Source organism: Sceloporus occidentalis, unplaced genomic scaffold (assembly GCF_023333645.1).
Source record: "Sceloporus occidentalis isolate IW3139 unplaced genomic scaffold, rSceOcc1.0.p SCAF_8, whole genome shotgun sequence".
NCBI classification, from domain to species: domain Eukaryota; kingdom Metazoa; phylum Chordata; class Lepidosauria; order Squamata; family Phrynosomatidae; genus Sceloporus; species Sceloporus occidentalis.
The window spans coordinates 4,189,703-4,206,962 of record NW_028316988.1 but is presented as its reverse complement, the minus strand read 5'-3'; the positions used below and the strand labels follow the sequence as shown (position 1 = coordinate 4,206,962).

Below are 17,260 nucleotides of genomic sequence, written 5' to 3'. Positions count from 1 at the left end.
GATGCATGCATCCTAAGAATCCGGAAGCTGCACCAAAGCTGTGCTCCAGTGCTTAGGAATGGAGTGTGGCTTTGGCGCGACCTCCGGACTCTTAGGAACCATGCGTCATTTAAATAGCATACTTCCAAAGAGACCCGAAGCAGCTTTATTTTGGCAGTCTGTAACAGGCCTGTAACAGTTAGCATGCAGTGCTAAACCACCAATAGTTCAATGCATAACAATTTATACATTTATATACAAGGGCCTAGTGTACCACAAATTGGCACTTGGATTAGTATAACACAATAATATGCCAATAGAATTAATATATTTGTATACATGTATTATTATTTTTATTTCTTACACATATTTCTTACACCTAGATGCATGCCAGAGATTTAGTTAATAAATTGAGGGCACTGCTGCCCCCCAAAATAAGAATTCTGCCTCCCCATGAAATCCCCCTTTAGTCCCCAAATGTGTAGTGATGCAGTATCTAAAAACATTACTTGAGCATTTAGAAATACAGTTAGACATCCAAAGAGAGAGAGAATGTGTTTGTGTTTGGCCAAGAGAATGCAAACACAACAAATAGGAGCTCTAGGTGTGAACTGTTTTCAGTCTCTCGTTCCTAGAAATTTGAGGACTGATGGAAAATTTCATGGGGGGCAGAATACAGGGGAGCAGCAATGCTCGCATCCCCCACATCAACACCCTTGATGCACATACATCTTTTCCTACTGTCCTCATGGACTCCAGTCCCAGCCTACGTCAGTAAAAAGGAAGTGTTTCCGTCTTATCTAGTGCGTCATCTGAACATTTTTCACCCCAAGGGAAAGTGTGTCCCCCCATCTTTCTTTTTTAAAAGACTTTCTTCCCAAATGGAATTGCCCTTAAGGGAGGTTGTTGTTGTGATTTTGTATTGCAAAGGGGAAAAGTTCATGCCCTCCCGATGAGCCCCAGGAACTGCTTATTATAACTGCATCTGCAAAACCTCAAACTCTTGGTTCTCTGCCCCATTTAGCAAACCTGGATGATGTAGAATTCGGATGGGTTGTTGCAGCCCAATGACTCAGAAGTCACCTAGATAGCTAGACAGCCTGGCTTTCTTTTGTCCTTTTGTTCTTATTCCTGACATTTTGCCAGCATAATGCCAGGAATAAACTCTTCTATGGATCTCAAGGTTTAACACAATGTTCGATGCTCTTTTATCCTCCTTGTCCGAGAGCCTTTTCACACTATGTAGTATAGTGCTACTATTCCACTTTAACTGCCAATGAAATCTTTGTAGTTTAGGGATAGGCATTTAGAGCCCAGAGAGTTCTCATGCCTCCCCAAACTGGTCCCTAGGATTCCATATAGGATGTGTACATGGCAGTTAAAAGTGGACTCATAGTGCTATGATTGTGTGAAAGGCCCCTGAGTCTCCAAACTTTAGGGTTGCCAGAGGTCAGAAATGACTTGAAGGCACACAACCACAATGAGAAAGCACATCTGGGCATAGCATACAGCTTGTTCTGCACCCCTAAATTTGCCAACCAGCCTTGGCAGTGCTGAAGTCAAAATCTGCTACCCAATTAATTGGCTTCTGTATATAGGCCAAGGGAGGGAGTGCCACCTTTTCATTCACATCAGGGAGCAAATGGCTTGGGCCAGTCCTACCGGTTGAGCAAACAAAAGTGTGAAAACTACACAGGAATGTGTGTTTTCATTTGTAAAATCATGGAGGCAGCAAAGGTGTAGTGTACATCATGGTGCAGTGGCATGAGAGTTGGGCTAGGACTCTGCGAGACCAGGGTCTGAATCCCGCTGCATGACCTAAGAAGAAAGCAGTGGCACATCTCCTCTGTTTCATATCACTTCAATTGACATGGCTCTTTCCTATGGATGCCTGGGATTTGTTGTTTAGTGAGCCACAATCTGACAGTAACCAGCTTATCTTCACAAAAAGCCCTTGCCCCATAGGCATGCCAAGATCTGTCCCAAGGCACCCTTAATCCATCTAACCTTGTACTGTCTGGTCAACCAGAAGCTGCTCTTCAGGATCTTAGGCAGAGATGGAACTTTCCTATCATTCCCTACCCAAGATCATCTTAACTAGAGAGGCTAAGGACTCAAACCCAGGACTTTCTCAATGTACAACCCACCCACCCACACTTTCAGGGGCTTATCTAAGAAATGAAGCCACAACTTCCGGTATTCAAATTGAGCAACATGTCCAGAGACCAGCTAGCCTCCAGGTCTAAACCATTAGGAAGACCAGACGTTGTTTCCAACAAGACAACAAGCTACAGAGGTGCTTCAGTCAATGAAACTCACTTCCAGGCTTGCCCTCTTGCAATCTCAATCTCTTTCTTTCTTTGTTCTGAGTCATAAGTGGTTTTGCACAAGAAAGCCTTCCTGGGAGAAGAACCTGTCTGGCTCAGAAGCTCTCTAAGGACTTCGTCATCCTTAAATTACAACAATTGCTCATCGCTCATGGAAAAGAATAGTTGAAAAGGCATGAAGTAGTCAAAGGGAGAGTGAGGCTGTAGCCATTGTGGACTCAGCCAAATCCTAAGAGAGTTTGCTAGTGCCATCTGCCTATGAATTTGCAGGGCAGATGCATCCTATATAGCAATGACGCCAGATGCTGAGATCCAGTGTGTATGTGGAAGCAGCGAGAATGTGTTTTCAGAATATTAGAATGGTCATGAGGTACAGGATATCCAAGGAGGAGAGTATGAGGTTTCAAATGTGTCATTATTGCTGCTGAAGATCATAATGACTGTGGAAGATAAGAAGCACTTACTTAACAACTCTTTTGCTCTTAGAATCATAGAGTTGGAAGAGACCACAAGGACCATCCAATCCAACCCCCTGCCATGCAGGAACTCTCAATCAAAGCACCCCCATTGACAGATGGCTATCCAGCCTCTCTTTAAAGACCTTCAAGGACGGAGACTCCAGCATTCTCCTAAGGAGCTTCTTCCACTGTCGAACAACCCTTACTGTCAAGAAGTTCCTCCTAATGTTGAGGTGCAATCTCTTTTCCTATAGCTTGCAATCATTGTTCCACGTTCTAGTCTCTGGAGCAGCAGAAAACAAGCTTGCTCCCTCCTCAATATGACATCCCTTACTTAATAACTCACACATACAAAACAAATCTTGGTACATCTTAGTCTTCATTGCCCTTAGACGGCTGCATCACATGGCTGTGTTGTTATTTGTTGCCTTCCGCTTTGAGTTATGGTGAAAGTGTGAATGAGAGACCTCCAAGAAACCTAGTCATCAACTGCCTTGCTCAAGTCTTGCAAACTTAGGCCCATGACTTCCTTGGTCTTCTTTTTGTTCTGCCTCCTACTTCCCAGCAAGTTACATCATCTTGTGATACATCCAAAGTACAACAGTCTCAGTTTAGTCATTTAGGCTTCTAGGGAGAGTTCAGACCTGATTTGCTCTAGGGACCATTCATTTGTCTTTTTAGCAGTCTGTGATATCCATAGAACTTCTCTGGCACCACATTTCAAATGAGTTGATTTTGTTCTTGTTAGCTTTCTGCACTGCCTGGCCCATTTGTGTGCAGGGGAGTGCAGACACATTCGCCCCAACGTCAACATCCTTGAGGCCAAAATTATCACGAATTGGAGACTCCATGGCAAGCTGTTCATGCTAAGGATATATCATTTCGTGTGTGGTACTAAAACTGTGCAGTTAATTACTGGGTTTTGTACTAGAAAAAGCAACCATGTCAAATGAATTTAGTTGTACTGGGTTGTTCATGTGTAGGCTGCATGATTATGTTACAGCCTCTGAAGGCAGGATGCTGAAGGTTGGACTAGCACAGTGATGGCGAACCTATGGCACGCATGCCAGAGGTGGCACTCAGAGCCCTCTCTGTGGGCACATGTGCCATCATCCCAGCACAGAGTTTGCCAGAGTTTGTTACTGGAAAGCCAAAGGGACATGGCACTTTGCAATAAATAAGTGGGTTTTGAGTTGCAGTTTGGGCACTCGGCCTGTAAAAGGTTCACCATCACTGGACTAGCAGATCAAGAGACTAGGAAAGGCAAGCAGGCTCCTATTCTCATCCATACATACATATTGAACTAGGGTCCAAGCTAGTGCAGAATAGTAAAGAAAGGCAACATCACTCTCACCTGTAATTTGGAAAGCATAAACCTCCTCTTGGGCTCCCTTTGGGTTCTCAAGTTCATTCAGCTGGAGTTCCTTCAAGGGCAGCAAACCCTGCAGAAGTAGAATGCAACTGTCTTAGATTTGCTGGTCCAGTTTCTTTAAATTTAGAACTGTGGCCCCATACAGACTGGCCAAAATAAAGCTGCTTCAGGTCAGTTGGAGGTATGCTGTTTAAATGATGCATGCATCCTAAGAGTCCGGAAGCTGCTCCAAAGCTGCGCTCCGGTCCTTAGGACTGGATCATGGCTTTGGTGCGGCTTCCGGACTCTTAGTACGCATGCATCATTTAAACAGCATATCTCCAAAGTGACCCGAAGCAGTTTTTTTTTGGCCTGTCTGTATGGGGCCTGTGTTCCCCATTGTGCCACTGGATTACTCTCCCATAAGGCCAAAGTGAAGGTTATTCTCAAAGTGGCTATAACCTTATTTAAAGACTCTGCTTTTCTGTGACTCGGTGTAAGAAAGATGTGACTCAGCACAGTAGTCAAAAGGAGAATGACCCTTGAATGTACCTCGAAAGAAGGCCAGAGGTTTGGGATATAAAAGGGGATCACATCACTGGGTGATTCACATCCAAGGCCTTGAATGCCCTTGGAAAATAATACATCATTTTAGGGAGGCATGCATAAGTGACTTATTTGGATGGGTGCATGATGATGTAAGTTGGATCAGACAAAGAGCAAGGCAACAGTGAGGCAAATCTGAGTTCCAAAACAGGTACAGATAGACTGAGTCGGGCACAAAGGAGGAGGAACAAAGAAGCAACACAGGGTCGCTTTGAGGACACAAAAGTAGACAACCAAGGAGATATCATCGTCCCTGTCGTCATCTATTCCTGCTTCTGGTGTGGGGTGGGACTGAATCCTCAACTGGGTCTAAAAGTGGTCCTCATGGAGCAAGCGGAGTAGTGTCCCCAAGGCAGCTGCTTTACCTTCTTAAACAATGACCCCCATGTTTGCTAAGCCAGAGCTGGCTGGATGGTAGGATTTATGATGAATACATGACTGAGGATTATATAGCTACTATATAGCATAATGAGAGCTTGGGAACATTACCTTTTTGGACTATAACTCCCGAATCCCCCAGCCAGCATGCACTGGCCATTGAGTCATTCTGGAAAGTATAGTCCAAAAGAGTAATTTTTCCAGCCTCCAAAGGGTCAGACTATTGATCTAACTAACCTAGAATTGTCTAATCTCAGTTTGAGGGTGACTTGCCTTCCCGGGTCTCAGATCCTTCCCAGGCCTACATGAAGTTACAGAGTTGAAGCTAGGAAGCCTGTGCTCTGCCACTGGCTGACAGCCTCCTTTGCTCAAAAGCAGATGCCACTATTCCCTGGCTATTTGCTTTAAACTAGAGCCAACAACACGGCTTCTGATTTTACCTGATAGGTGAGTCCATTAGGTCCAAGGGACTGGAAATAGAGGTAGGCTTGAAAGAGTTCCAGGTAGCAGTCAATCAGCTCCTGCAACAAAGAAAGCAAGTGCAAAAATGTAATTTCCATGCAAAAGAGGTGTTTGGTTCATTTCCAACACGATCCAGGGACTCTCAAGATAGCTTAAAATGCTTCATAAAAAGTTTAACATTTAGCATTAAAAATGGAAATGGGAGTGAGGCGAGAAAAGGGCAGCATCCAAAACCAATCAAGAACAACACATGATCTCACTAGGGTTTGTCATTCAAACACAGAGGGAAGGAGGGAGAATGAGAACTTGTTTTCTCGTCTGGACATTAAGTCAGAAAGTTGCTGTTCCCAAATCAATGGGAAATGATTATACCTTCTTATTGATTTAGGGAGATGGGATAAGGAACCTTTAATCTAGCTGACTTGCTTCTAGCCTGAAAGTGGATGAAGAGCTGAATGGAGGGTGAGCTCTGGCACCACAACATCTGGGAGGGATGGAAGAAGCTAACTGAGTATATACAGATATCAAATAATAGGGTTCTCTAGATACTTTAGTTCTAGGATACTGGGGTCAGGGGTGGCAAAGTCTAGGGGTCCAATTTTTTTTTGCTCTGGGACTGTTTTGGGCTGCATTTCCCCAAATGGAAATGGCTGCTAGCCCACTTTTTGTTTCATGAAAATCTTTCTGATGGGCCAATAGAAATTTGTGGGAGGCTGCAACTGGTTTTAAAAGAATACTGCTGCTCCTAGAGGTCCTAGCGGTCCAGGACCAAGCAGAGCATGGCCATGATGTTGCAAAGCCCTGATTTAGGGCTTTAAATTGTTAAGACTGAGCAGACTGAATCGTTCTCAAAAGCAAATTTGCAGTCTGCAAGACCCGGCCAATACTCTGGCCATCGTGTGTTGAAGCACTTCAGGTTTCCAAACGATCTCCATCAGCAGTCCAACGTGCAGCTCCTTGCATTAATAGGAAGGGGATGTTAACTGAGCATGAAGAACTGTGGTTTGTTTGCTTGCTTTGAAGGAAGGGCTGCAGATGTGTACAACTCAGTTTAGGAAAAGAAACCTCAGGGTACAGCTGTGCCACATGGGCTTCCAAATACAATGCTCCATCTGAGCACATCCCTCCCAGATACATACCTGATCCTATAAGGGGAGTGTAACAGCCTAGAAAAAGATTTGCTTCATTTCTTTTTAAACAAATATTATGTTTACCCTACTCTTCAGCTTAGGGTTGCCATAGTGCCGGACCTCGAAACCGGGAAAAATGTAGGACAAAATTTTCAAATGTAGGACACACAAAAAGTGTGTCCTACATTTGAAAATTCTGTCCTACATTTTACCGCGATCGCAGCGGAGGCCAAGCGGCAAGGGAAAGCCTCCACTTAAGGAGGCTTTCCCTCCCCGCCTGGGCCCCGCCACGATCGGAGGCCAGGATCGGGGCCTCGCCTCGTTCCTGAGACCCTCAGGGACCATGAAGGAGGGGAGGAGGCCTGCGGCGATCGCCCCGGCCTCTCCTCCTTCCTGGCCCCGGCTGGGACCATGAAGGAGGGGACGAGGCCTGCGGCGATCGCCCCGGCCTCTCCTCCTTCCTGGCCCCGGCTGGGACCATGAAGGAGGGGAGGAGGCCTGCGGCGATCGCCCCGGCCTCTCCTCCTTCCTGGCCCCGGCTGGGACCATGAAGGAGGGGAGGAGGCCGGCGGCGATCGCCCCGGCCTCTCCTCCTTCCTGGCCCCGGCTGGGACCATGAAGGAGGGGAGGAGGCCGGCGGCGATCGCCCCGGCCTCTCCTCCTTCCTGGCCCCGGCTGGGACCATGAAGGAGGGGAGGAGGCCGGCGGCGATCGCCCCGGCCTCGCCCCAGGCCTCAGAAAGGCCTTGGAGCCGCCGCGGCAGCGGAGGTAGCCGCGGTGGGCGGGGCCGTCCCGGTTTGGGCGCCAAACTGGACCGGGACCGGGATGGCACCGCCCAAACCGGGATTGTCCCGCCGGGGGGCGGGATATGGCAACCCTACTTCAGCTACAAATGCGCCCTTCCTTATCTATATAGGCCTCACCTGACTATGCTGGAATTTAAATTTGACTTTGGAGTAATAGATAATTTTCCCCAGGTTCCGCACCACCGTCTTCCTTCTCCCTTTCTTGAAGAGGCCTGGGAAGCGCTGGTCAAAGTTCTCCTTCTCGTTTTCCTGGGCGGTCAGGTTCTGTAACAAAGAGGAAACACGAGCCATTTTTAGAAAGGACCATCCAAAGACAACATCATCACAACCGGAGGATGGACCTACAAATACCCGAGAGTCACTGGAGGACCTAAAACCTTGAGATGTTGTCTTTCAAATCCAAACACTCTAAATCCATCAGCTGCCCCTCCTATAGAATCAATGCCTTGGGACACGGGTTCCAAAGTCAATACTGTGATAATACCTTAATTAGGCCAGACTAAAAGCCACAAACATCGCACCACAAACGTTCAACCCCAGATGTTCCTCTGTCACACAAAGATGCTTTTACGTGTCTGAGTCACGTAATCTGAATGCTGTCTTCAAATGGTTTGAGGGAAAGGTCTGCAGGCGATTAAATCAGGCTGATCGGGGCACACACCCCTTCAATGGGAGATGCCCTGGTTTGGTGAGTCTGCATGCCAGCCATGGATTATAGATGGCATTACTGCAATGTGGCCTCCGCTTAGTGCCCTGGAAAGGAGTCAATGAGGGTTTTAAAGGAAATTCACCACTCCGTCTCCACATCTCGCATTGCGACAAATCCAGCTAAGGGGCTTCAAAAGGCAGTAAACCGAATCTGATCCCTCCTCTCCCGGCATATGTGCACAAAAACCAGTTACCAAATCTGAGCACAAGTTATTTTCCAAAGCCAAGCTCCAAGCAAACAGGCAAACCCTCTGGAATTTCCAAGCTCAGCTTATTATAGCTCTAGCTCTCTCTCTCTCTCTCTCTCTCTCTCTGTTTTTCCCTGGACACTGTGAGTCTTTTTTCCATAGCCTTCTTTTCATGTCTGCAAGCCTCCAGCCGCACCTCGTTCTCATTTGCCTCGCTGCCTCTGCAGGAACTTGCCTGACCAAAACATCTGCTGTGTAGTTTTCAGCCACAATACATCACAACACTCTCACTTATTCACTCCCGGGTGCCTTCTTCCAATGTCAGCATGGCACTGGATTGGCATCCATAGGGATCACTCTTTGCCAGATCCAACCATTTATAATAATAATAATAGTAATTTATTTATATCCCGCCTCTTCCCTTTTGGGGATCGAGGCAGGTAGCAACAGAAGTTAATACAATACAAAATAATCAAACAACACAAACCCCCGACTCCCCCCAAACCTCACCCTCCCTCCCTGAATAAAATTACTGCAATAAAACCATATATAAATACAGATCACAATAGCAAATTAAAATCAATTAAGTCTGGGAAGTCCCGCCGGAAAAGAATTGTTTTTAATTGCCTTTTTGAAAGCCTCAAGGGAGGTTATTTGGCAAGTCTCTCTTCTGGCAGGTCATTCCTGATTTTTGGAGTGACAACCCTCCAATTCATCCAGAGGAAATGTGTGGAGAGTTTGGAAATTTGACTCATTTTTATTTCAGTTCCCATGATCTCCCAGTATGGGAATACTGAGAGATGTAATACCAAAAACTGGCCCTTCCTAACCTGATCCCCAATGTCTGTATATAAGAAAGAGCATTAAATACATGTCTTTAAGGTACAGGATTTAGCTTTCATTTAAAACACACACACACACACACACACACACACACACACACAATCCCTAGCCCTTTAGATTGTGAGGATTGGCTTGGAAGCATGTAGGCACTGATAAAATAGCTGAATGGGTTTAATAAAGGGCCTAGGCTAAGCATGAATTGAGGTGGTCAGGAAGTGAAGCATTTAAACGATTCACAGCATCGCTCTTCCTGCTTTGAAAATGAAGAATAAATTATGCCAGGAATAAGCACACGCATCATGTCGTCTTGCTTAATCTGCATAATTTAATACAGCGCATGGAATTTACCATCCAGAGTCTGGATTTTCCTTAACCAGATGCATAATTCCTGCATATCAAGTCCTAAACTTACAAGTGGCTACATTACCGCAGACTTCTCTCATGTCAATTTAAAAATAAAATCTTTGAAAACTAGCCCATTTTTATGAACTGCTTTCTCCCGGTGTTCGCTTTCTATAGAGAGTGTTTAGCAGTCGATCGCATGAGTTCTCCATCCTTCTGAACTCATACAAACTCTCAGCACAGCCTGGCTTTCACATTCTACTTGCAGACATAACAGCTCCCTCCATAGCAATGTTTGCCCCTGTTTGCATGAATGCAGAATCAACTAACACTTGCTGGGATGGAGAAGCGGTGAGATAGAGAACTCTTGCTGTTCTCAGGTGCCTGCCAGTTGTTTCTGACTTGTGGCGCCTCTGGGGTGAGTTTATCATTGAGTTTCCTTGGCAAGATTTGCTCAGAGGTGGTTTGCCATTGCCTTCCTCTGAGGCTGAGAGCGTATGACTTGCCCAAGGTCACCCAGTGGGTTTCATGGCCATGTTGGGAGGTCTTTAAACAGAGGCTGGATGGCCATCTGTCAGGGATGCTTTGATGGAGAGTTCCTGCATGGCAGGGAGTTGAACTTGGATGGCACTTATGATCTCTTCCAACTCTATGATTCTATGAACCCTGGCATCCAGAGTCACAGTCTGACACTCATACTACTATGCTATGCTGCCTTCCAGACAAAGCTTAAGATGGCATAATAGAGTCACTGCCCACACTGTACCTACTTTTCCCTCTAAAACAGGTTAGGTAGGATTCTGAAGCCATACTTGGGGGGCAAAAACCCAGCAAAACCTGTTCCCTGTAAACCCATCATGGTGACTTAATAGCACACCAGTGCATCTTGTCGCACACCACTGCCATCAGCTGTCACTCAGCTTCTCCATCCAGAGAGCAACTGCAGCACCTTCTCCGCTGTCAAATGCTGGAAAGCATGCCTTAAACCACCCTGTAAGTGCCAACTCATATGCTGGTGTCAAAAGTGTGTTTGCAGCCTCTAGGATGGGATGGGTGGGTGTACAGTACTCTGAAACGCAAAGGGAACCATGGGATCAAGTAGCAGGCCGATAGCACTGTCCAGGAGGTCAGAGCCTATGGAATTAGCTAGTCCTAATCCTTATGTGCCTTGCTTTTTAATAACCGGTGCCAGCCGAGACAGCTGCAAGGGCCCAGTTGATAGATGAAGGCTCAGCGGTTATTAACCAGACCAACGCTGTGCCCGGGCGCCTCACTTACCTCACTTCTTTGGAATGGGCTTCACCTCCCTCCATGCTGCAGCCACTTCAGAAGCTCAAACAGCTAGAGAGGAACCAGTTAACTGGTGATGAGGTGCTAATTTATCCACAAGCTCCCCTCCTCTGCCTTTTTCTATCTTGGGTTTCTTTGGCTTTAACTGGGCCTAATTGGATCCAGACACTGCTAAGCCAACAGATAGATAACATGGAGAATCGAGCAGTCTGGCCAAGAAGGAAACATCCCAATAAAGGATGGATGCATCAGGAGAAGCAGGCTCAAGTCTACGAAAGCTCATGCACCAACTTCTGTAATAAAGACTCTATTCTTTCTGCACTAGCTATGCTGGGAGTTAAAGGCCTGTTACAGACTGCCAAAATAAAGCTGCTTCGGGTATCTTTGGAGGTATGCTCTTTAAATGATGCATGGGTCCTAAGAGTCCGGAGGTCGCGCCAAAACCACACTCCATTCCTAAGCACTGGAGAGCAGCTTTGGTGCAGCTTCCGGATTCTTAGGGTGCATGCGTCATTTCAATAGCATACCTCCAAAGAGACCTGAAGCAGCTTTATTTTGGCAGTCTGTAACAGGCCATAGTAAAACAAAAAAAGCCACTTTCCGAAGCTCTGCCCTTGTGCCTTCCTATTTTAAAAGTGTCCAAAGATACAGGGATGTCGAGGCATTATTGCTGCTGCCGCTGTATCAGAGCTGTGACCTCAGGAAATGCAAAGATAACTGTCGACTGATAATATTATTCTTAGCTGGAAAGTCCTTGATGGGCCCAGAGATCAGGAAAGAAGAGCAAAGGCAGCACAATGCAAAGAACAGATTCCACATGCAAGCCGCAGACAGGAGAAAGATTTAAACTGAAGTTTTTGTTTCGCTGGTGTCTAATTATAAAGGATAACCTTTCATTAGGGCAGTCTCTGGTCAAAGTCTTCCACTTTCTTCTGCCACCGAAACACACAGCAGTCCCAAAAGCATCGAAACCCATAATGATAACATACACTTTGAGCCCAGGATGGACGTGGCTGCAGAAGCATGCGACGAGATCTCCACATTAAATCCCCAGTCCTGAATTAAATGCAAAGACAGATGTCTTCACTTTCAGAGCTGAAAAAGACACGTGTAACAGCATGATCCCATCTGTTTTGGAGCAAGAGCCATGTTCACCAGCAGCATCACCTCTAAAGCAGTTTAATGTGTAGCATTGGGAAGGAGGGCTTAAAGATTTAATACCACACTAAAAACCAGGAAAGGTGGAAGCTAGTATACATGGACTTTGAATGGAAGTAAGAAACACCACGGCATTAATTCTATGATTTATTTACTCAAAACTATATCTCACTTTTCTCCCAGTATAGGACCCAGGGCTTCATATAGTGTAGTATTAGTTACTTTAAACGCCATTATTAAAATTTAAACTCCGTTAGTAGTTTCCTATCGCTAATGGAGTTTACATGTTATTGCTTGGATTTTGCTCCAGAGCCCATGTGGCCAAAAAGGAGGAATGGCTTCTGCCTACATAGATATCCCACCCCAATACCATCTTAAATGAGAACACCAAAAACAGCATCTTGATATATGTAGGCCTGTGACTCTAACGTTTCTTCTCCTGTAGGCTTTTTAACACCTTTGATGCATGAAGAAGCCAGTGGAGCTTGCTTGGGCAATGTATTTTTGGTTGGCCCAATATCACCTTTTTCTGGATTTTGGATGTTACTGTAATTCATGCTTTAGGGGGGATAGGAAAGAGGTCACTGGGGTTCTGGAGGGGCCAGGGGCTATACAAACAACCTGGAAGAGCCTCATGTGATTCCAGGATGCACACTTTGCCCACTCCAGTATAGAAAGCCATTCTGATGGTCTGTTGTTGGTGTGAGCACAAACAGTGATGCCTGCTTGAATCTTGTACGTTGTTTGGCATTGTTTCCCTTTGCTTCATTCTTTACCTTTTTGTTACATGCCCCTCAATTTTAACCTTGACTTATCCACTGGTCATATCAAAAGCCGTTATTTCTGGCCCCCAAATCTGTCCTCGACTTATACATGAGACCGACTTATAGTTGAGTATGTACAGTACTCCTCCTTCCTAAACTGCAAATCCGGGGATTCCAATAGGATGCTGCTACGACAATTAAAGTGGAGACATACTTTCATAATTGTGTAGTATGAAATGGCCTATGGTTACTAGAAGATAATGCAATTTCCAGAATGCAGCAACTTTCAGTCTCCAAGGTGCTTGACCATATGTTGGTCCTGTCTAGAAAAGCCAAATGATCTAATCTCCCTTGGCTAGGAAGGATGTTCCCTCTGCACAATACATTGTGGGTAATATTAAAACCAATCATATACACCAATAGCCCTAGATTAGTGATGGCAAACCTATGGCACGTGTGCCAGAGGTGGCACTCAGAGCCCTCTCTGTGGGCACATGTGCCATCATCCCAGCACAGAGTTTGCCAGAGTTTGTTACTGGAAAGCCAAAGGGACATGGCACTTTGCAATAAATAAGTGGGTTTTGGGTTGGAGTTTGGGCACTCGGCTTCTAAAAGGTTCACCATCACTGCCCTAGACACTTGATAGAAATGTTGAGGAAAGCTCTCCGGAGGGGAGAACCTAGAATAGTTTTGAACAGCCTCTTCCACCTGCTTGCACACACCCAAACACACCACCTTTGGTATATGTGTTATCACAGACAACTGCACACCCAAGTTTCATTAGACACCCTTCAGGCCATTAAGTGGAAACTAGATTTTCATCTTTCCAGGGTTCCCAGGCTTTGGGGAGCCAATAGGAATTGGGCACACACCCGCCGCTTTCGCAAACCCCAAGCAACATCCTACCAACTCCCTCAACCTGGTTGGGCTGGATTGGAGCTGTGGATTATGTCCATGACAGCAATGACGTTAATGATGGTTGATATGAATGGCTGTAAAGCTCAATGTGTAGCTTGGCGGATGCTGTGGTGAAAGGCGCATGCTAGAAATTACATTCCCTGCTTCGTTTCAACCTGCAAACGTCAAAGTAGGAGAGAAAGCGCGAAGGGGGAGAAGAGGGGATAGAATGAACTAAAAAGCTGGAAGACAAAACAGAGTTGGGAGAGATGGCACTATCCTCTTAGCTCTAAATCCAGTTGCTAAACCCAACAAGAGTAAGAATGATTGAATCAGTTGTTCCACAGTAAATCAACAGAGGAAAACTGGGACACGTGTGGCTCAGCAACCTCAAAAGGACAAGCAACAAAAACACAAATGGGGAAGAACATACACAACTGCTATTTCAAGCAGAAAAGGTGCCGGGTAGCTGTGTTGGCCATGTAACAAATACAAAAAAAAATACTAACTGGACTGAGATCTTGAAAAGCTAACTTGACGCCATGCTATTTATCCATTGTTACGACCATTTGTCTGTGTCTGTGTGTCTTCTCAGCTACTTTTGAATATGCTGTCTACCTTTAATGTCACCTGTTTGCAAGAACGTCTGAGGTGACCGGTAAATAATGCTTAGCAAACGGCACAGATAGGACATAGTCTTGTTCATCTGGGATGAGTTAATCCTGACTAATTCTGGGCGAGGGGGGACCCTTATGCTTTGTCAGCCAGTTCTGCACCTTAGTTTTATGCCTTGTGTATCATAGGCCAAACCCTTAAACAATTTTTCAGTGGCACTGTCATGTCAAGACTTCAGAGCAAATGACCCGGGCATGAATGAGCAAAAGGACATGCAAATACAAACACAACACATTTGCAAAGTAATAAGCAAAGTAGTACATGTTACAGTATAAAGAGGATGGGTCTGGATAAGGGTAATATCATAACCTTAGAGACTAAACATATGCTGTACAGTTCCATTGGCAAACTATCAACACTGTGAGTAGATAGCTAGACGTTGTGTGTGTGGGTAGATTTGTAGGGTCCTCCCTTACAAGTGGTGCAAGATATCTGATTATTAGGTAGGGAAATGGGAATATGGATTTTGACATTTTGAACCCCTGTAAATGCCTGGCGTCCAAAAAATGATATTAGAGACTGCATTGGGACCAGGGCCACACATCTCTCATCCCTAACTTAAAGAATTTGAACCCTTGTCTGCTTAAGACTTTGCAAGGAGGCCTATAATATATACCTAAGAATACAAGTAAAATAGACAGTGGTGTAAAAGTAGTGTGTTAACTAAATAGAGGACCTTGGAAATGTACCCTAAAAATGAATCCGAATGTTCACTTTAACACCACAAAATGAAGTTCCATAGCACTTCGTAAGAGTTTGGGTCATAAATGGATTGGGTACGAAAGGGGACTTTCCAGTACCAGCCTAGGTATTTTATCCACCGTTGTGTAACAGTTATATTTTATTAAAAGACGTAGTAGTGTCTTCTCGATGAATTGTAAGGTGAATAAATCTTGGGGCTGAGTGTCTCCTAGACCCTGTGAGGCCGATTTCTTCCCTCGTGACATTAATGTCATTTTGCCATTAAGATGCCAAGCGCTCCGAAGATTAAACGTTTCCTGTTTGTTTATCCAAAAACGTATCCTTGCACCCTCCAGACAACCCTACCCAAGATGGAAAAAAGGAAGAATCATCAAGATTCCTCCGGCGGAATCCATTCAAATGGTTTGGCTTGTTGCCTAAACCGAAAGAAACCAGCGTTTCATGTTTTGTCACCCCCTTCATCGCTCAGCGGTATTTTCCCCCTCTGGGCTGTTTATATTTCTCACAGACTTGCATAAATGCCTTTCGCTGGCTATTAATCCCAGGGAAGGTTTTGATCCCTTTTTGTTTCTCTCGGCTTTTAAATCACCTCACGAGAGAAAGAGAGAGAGACAGGCTTTGGAAACTGTGGGTTGACCTGGCAAGACGGGCACCGACATGTCTTGTTTTGCTCCACCTTCGCCAAAAGGTGAGGCAGGTTAAACATTAAATTCCCTCAGACCTTTGCTAGAACAGAACGGCATGACTTGGAGTTGAATCACCAGGGATGGCCGCCGTGAGAAAAGGACGTCAACTCTGGACAAAGAATGGCGTCATTGGGTTTTTTTGAATTATGACTCCGCTTGGTCATTAAAACACACACAGATACAGAAAGGGATGGGTGAAGGTAATATTTGTTATCTAGACCGCGCTTCCTTTCTCAGCGAGCCAAAGTTTGCTTTTTGCTCCAAGTGGGAGCCAACTGAGTTGGGAAATATTGCAAGACCGGAAGCGCCAAGGACCAAGCTGTGGTGGGTCCACGTTTCCATCTTTGCCAATGTCAACACGTTCAGATGCACACAAAGCCATACGTTGCTACAAGGGATGCTCTCTTCTTTGCACAATTGTGTCAAGAGGATAAATGCACTCATCCCTCCATATTTGCAGCTTTGATATTTTTGCAGATTTGATTAGTCACAGATTTGATGAATATGTTCCCTCTAGGAATATCTAGGTCCTCCAGTGCAACTCTATGGTCAACTTTAACTAAACGTTGCACTGAAAGACCTAGAGATTCCTAGAGAGAAGACTCTACTAGGACTTTGTAGCTCCTCCAGCGCAGTTCTATGGTCAGTGTCTGTCGGACGTTGACCACAGAGTTGCACTGGAGGACCTAGAGGTTCCTAGAGAGAATACTCTACTAGGCATTTGTAGATACTCCAGTGCCATTCCATGGTCAGTATATGTTGGACATTGACCACAGAGTTGCACTGGAGGACCTAGAGGTTCCTAGAGAGATGTCCTCTCAGGTCAAAACATGGTCTTTTTGTTATTTGTGGTTTTTCCATACTCACGGGGGTCTTGTGCCCCTAACCCTAGCAAATATGGAGGGACAAATGTATAGCCAACCCTGACATACACAATTCTTTTTGACTGGTGGGGCAGCTGCTACTACAACCCCTTTAGCTGCATGGGAGAGCACTGCTACTAAATCCAACTTGTTTGTCCGCAGGTTTGTTGTGTGCCTTCAAGTCATCCCCGGCATATGGAGAAACCCTAAGGCAAAGCTATCATGGGGCTTTCTTGGCACGTTTCTTCAGAGAGAGTTTGCCATTGCCAACCTCTGGAGTTGAAAGTAGGATTTGCCCAAGGTTGTCTGGGGGACATCGAAGGCTTTCACGACTGGCACCCATAGTTTTTTGTGGGATTTTCAGGCTATGTGGTCGTGTCCTGGAAGGATTTATCCCTGACGTTTCGCCTCCAACTGGGGCTGGCATCTTCAGAGGTTGGTGGCTCACTTCCATGCCACCACTCACTTCCATGCCACCAACCTCTGAAGATACTAGCCAGAGATGCAGGCAAAATGTCAGGGATAAATTCTTCCAGAACACAGCCACATAGCTCGAAAAACCCACGAAAAACTATGTCGTCCAGTGGGTTTATATGGCTGAGCCATGCTTCAAACTCTGGTCTACAGAGTCATAATCCAAAGCTCAA

The 17,260-nt window shown here is 45.5% G+C and overlaps 1 protein-coding gene across 1 annotated transcript in view; it reads right to left on the bottom strand.

The window, feature by feature from the left end:
- The window catches only part of PLEKHN1 (pleckstrin homology domain containing N1), a 47,588-nt gene that overhangs the window by 19,312 nt on the left and 11,016 nt on the right, over positions 1-17,260 (bottom strand). The window contains exons 3-5 of the mRNA XM_089536913.1: positions 7,615-7,761; positions 5,540-5,620; positions 4,119-4,206 (exon numbers count right to left, since the gene is read on the bottom strand). Of these exons, the coding sequence (XP_089393039.1) occupies positions 4,119-4,206; positions 5,540-5,620; positions 7,615-7,761 (316 nt within the window). The remainder of the gene's footprint in view (positions 1-4,118; positions 4,207-5,539; positions 5,621-7,614; positions 7,762-17,260) is intronic.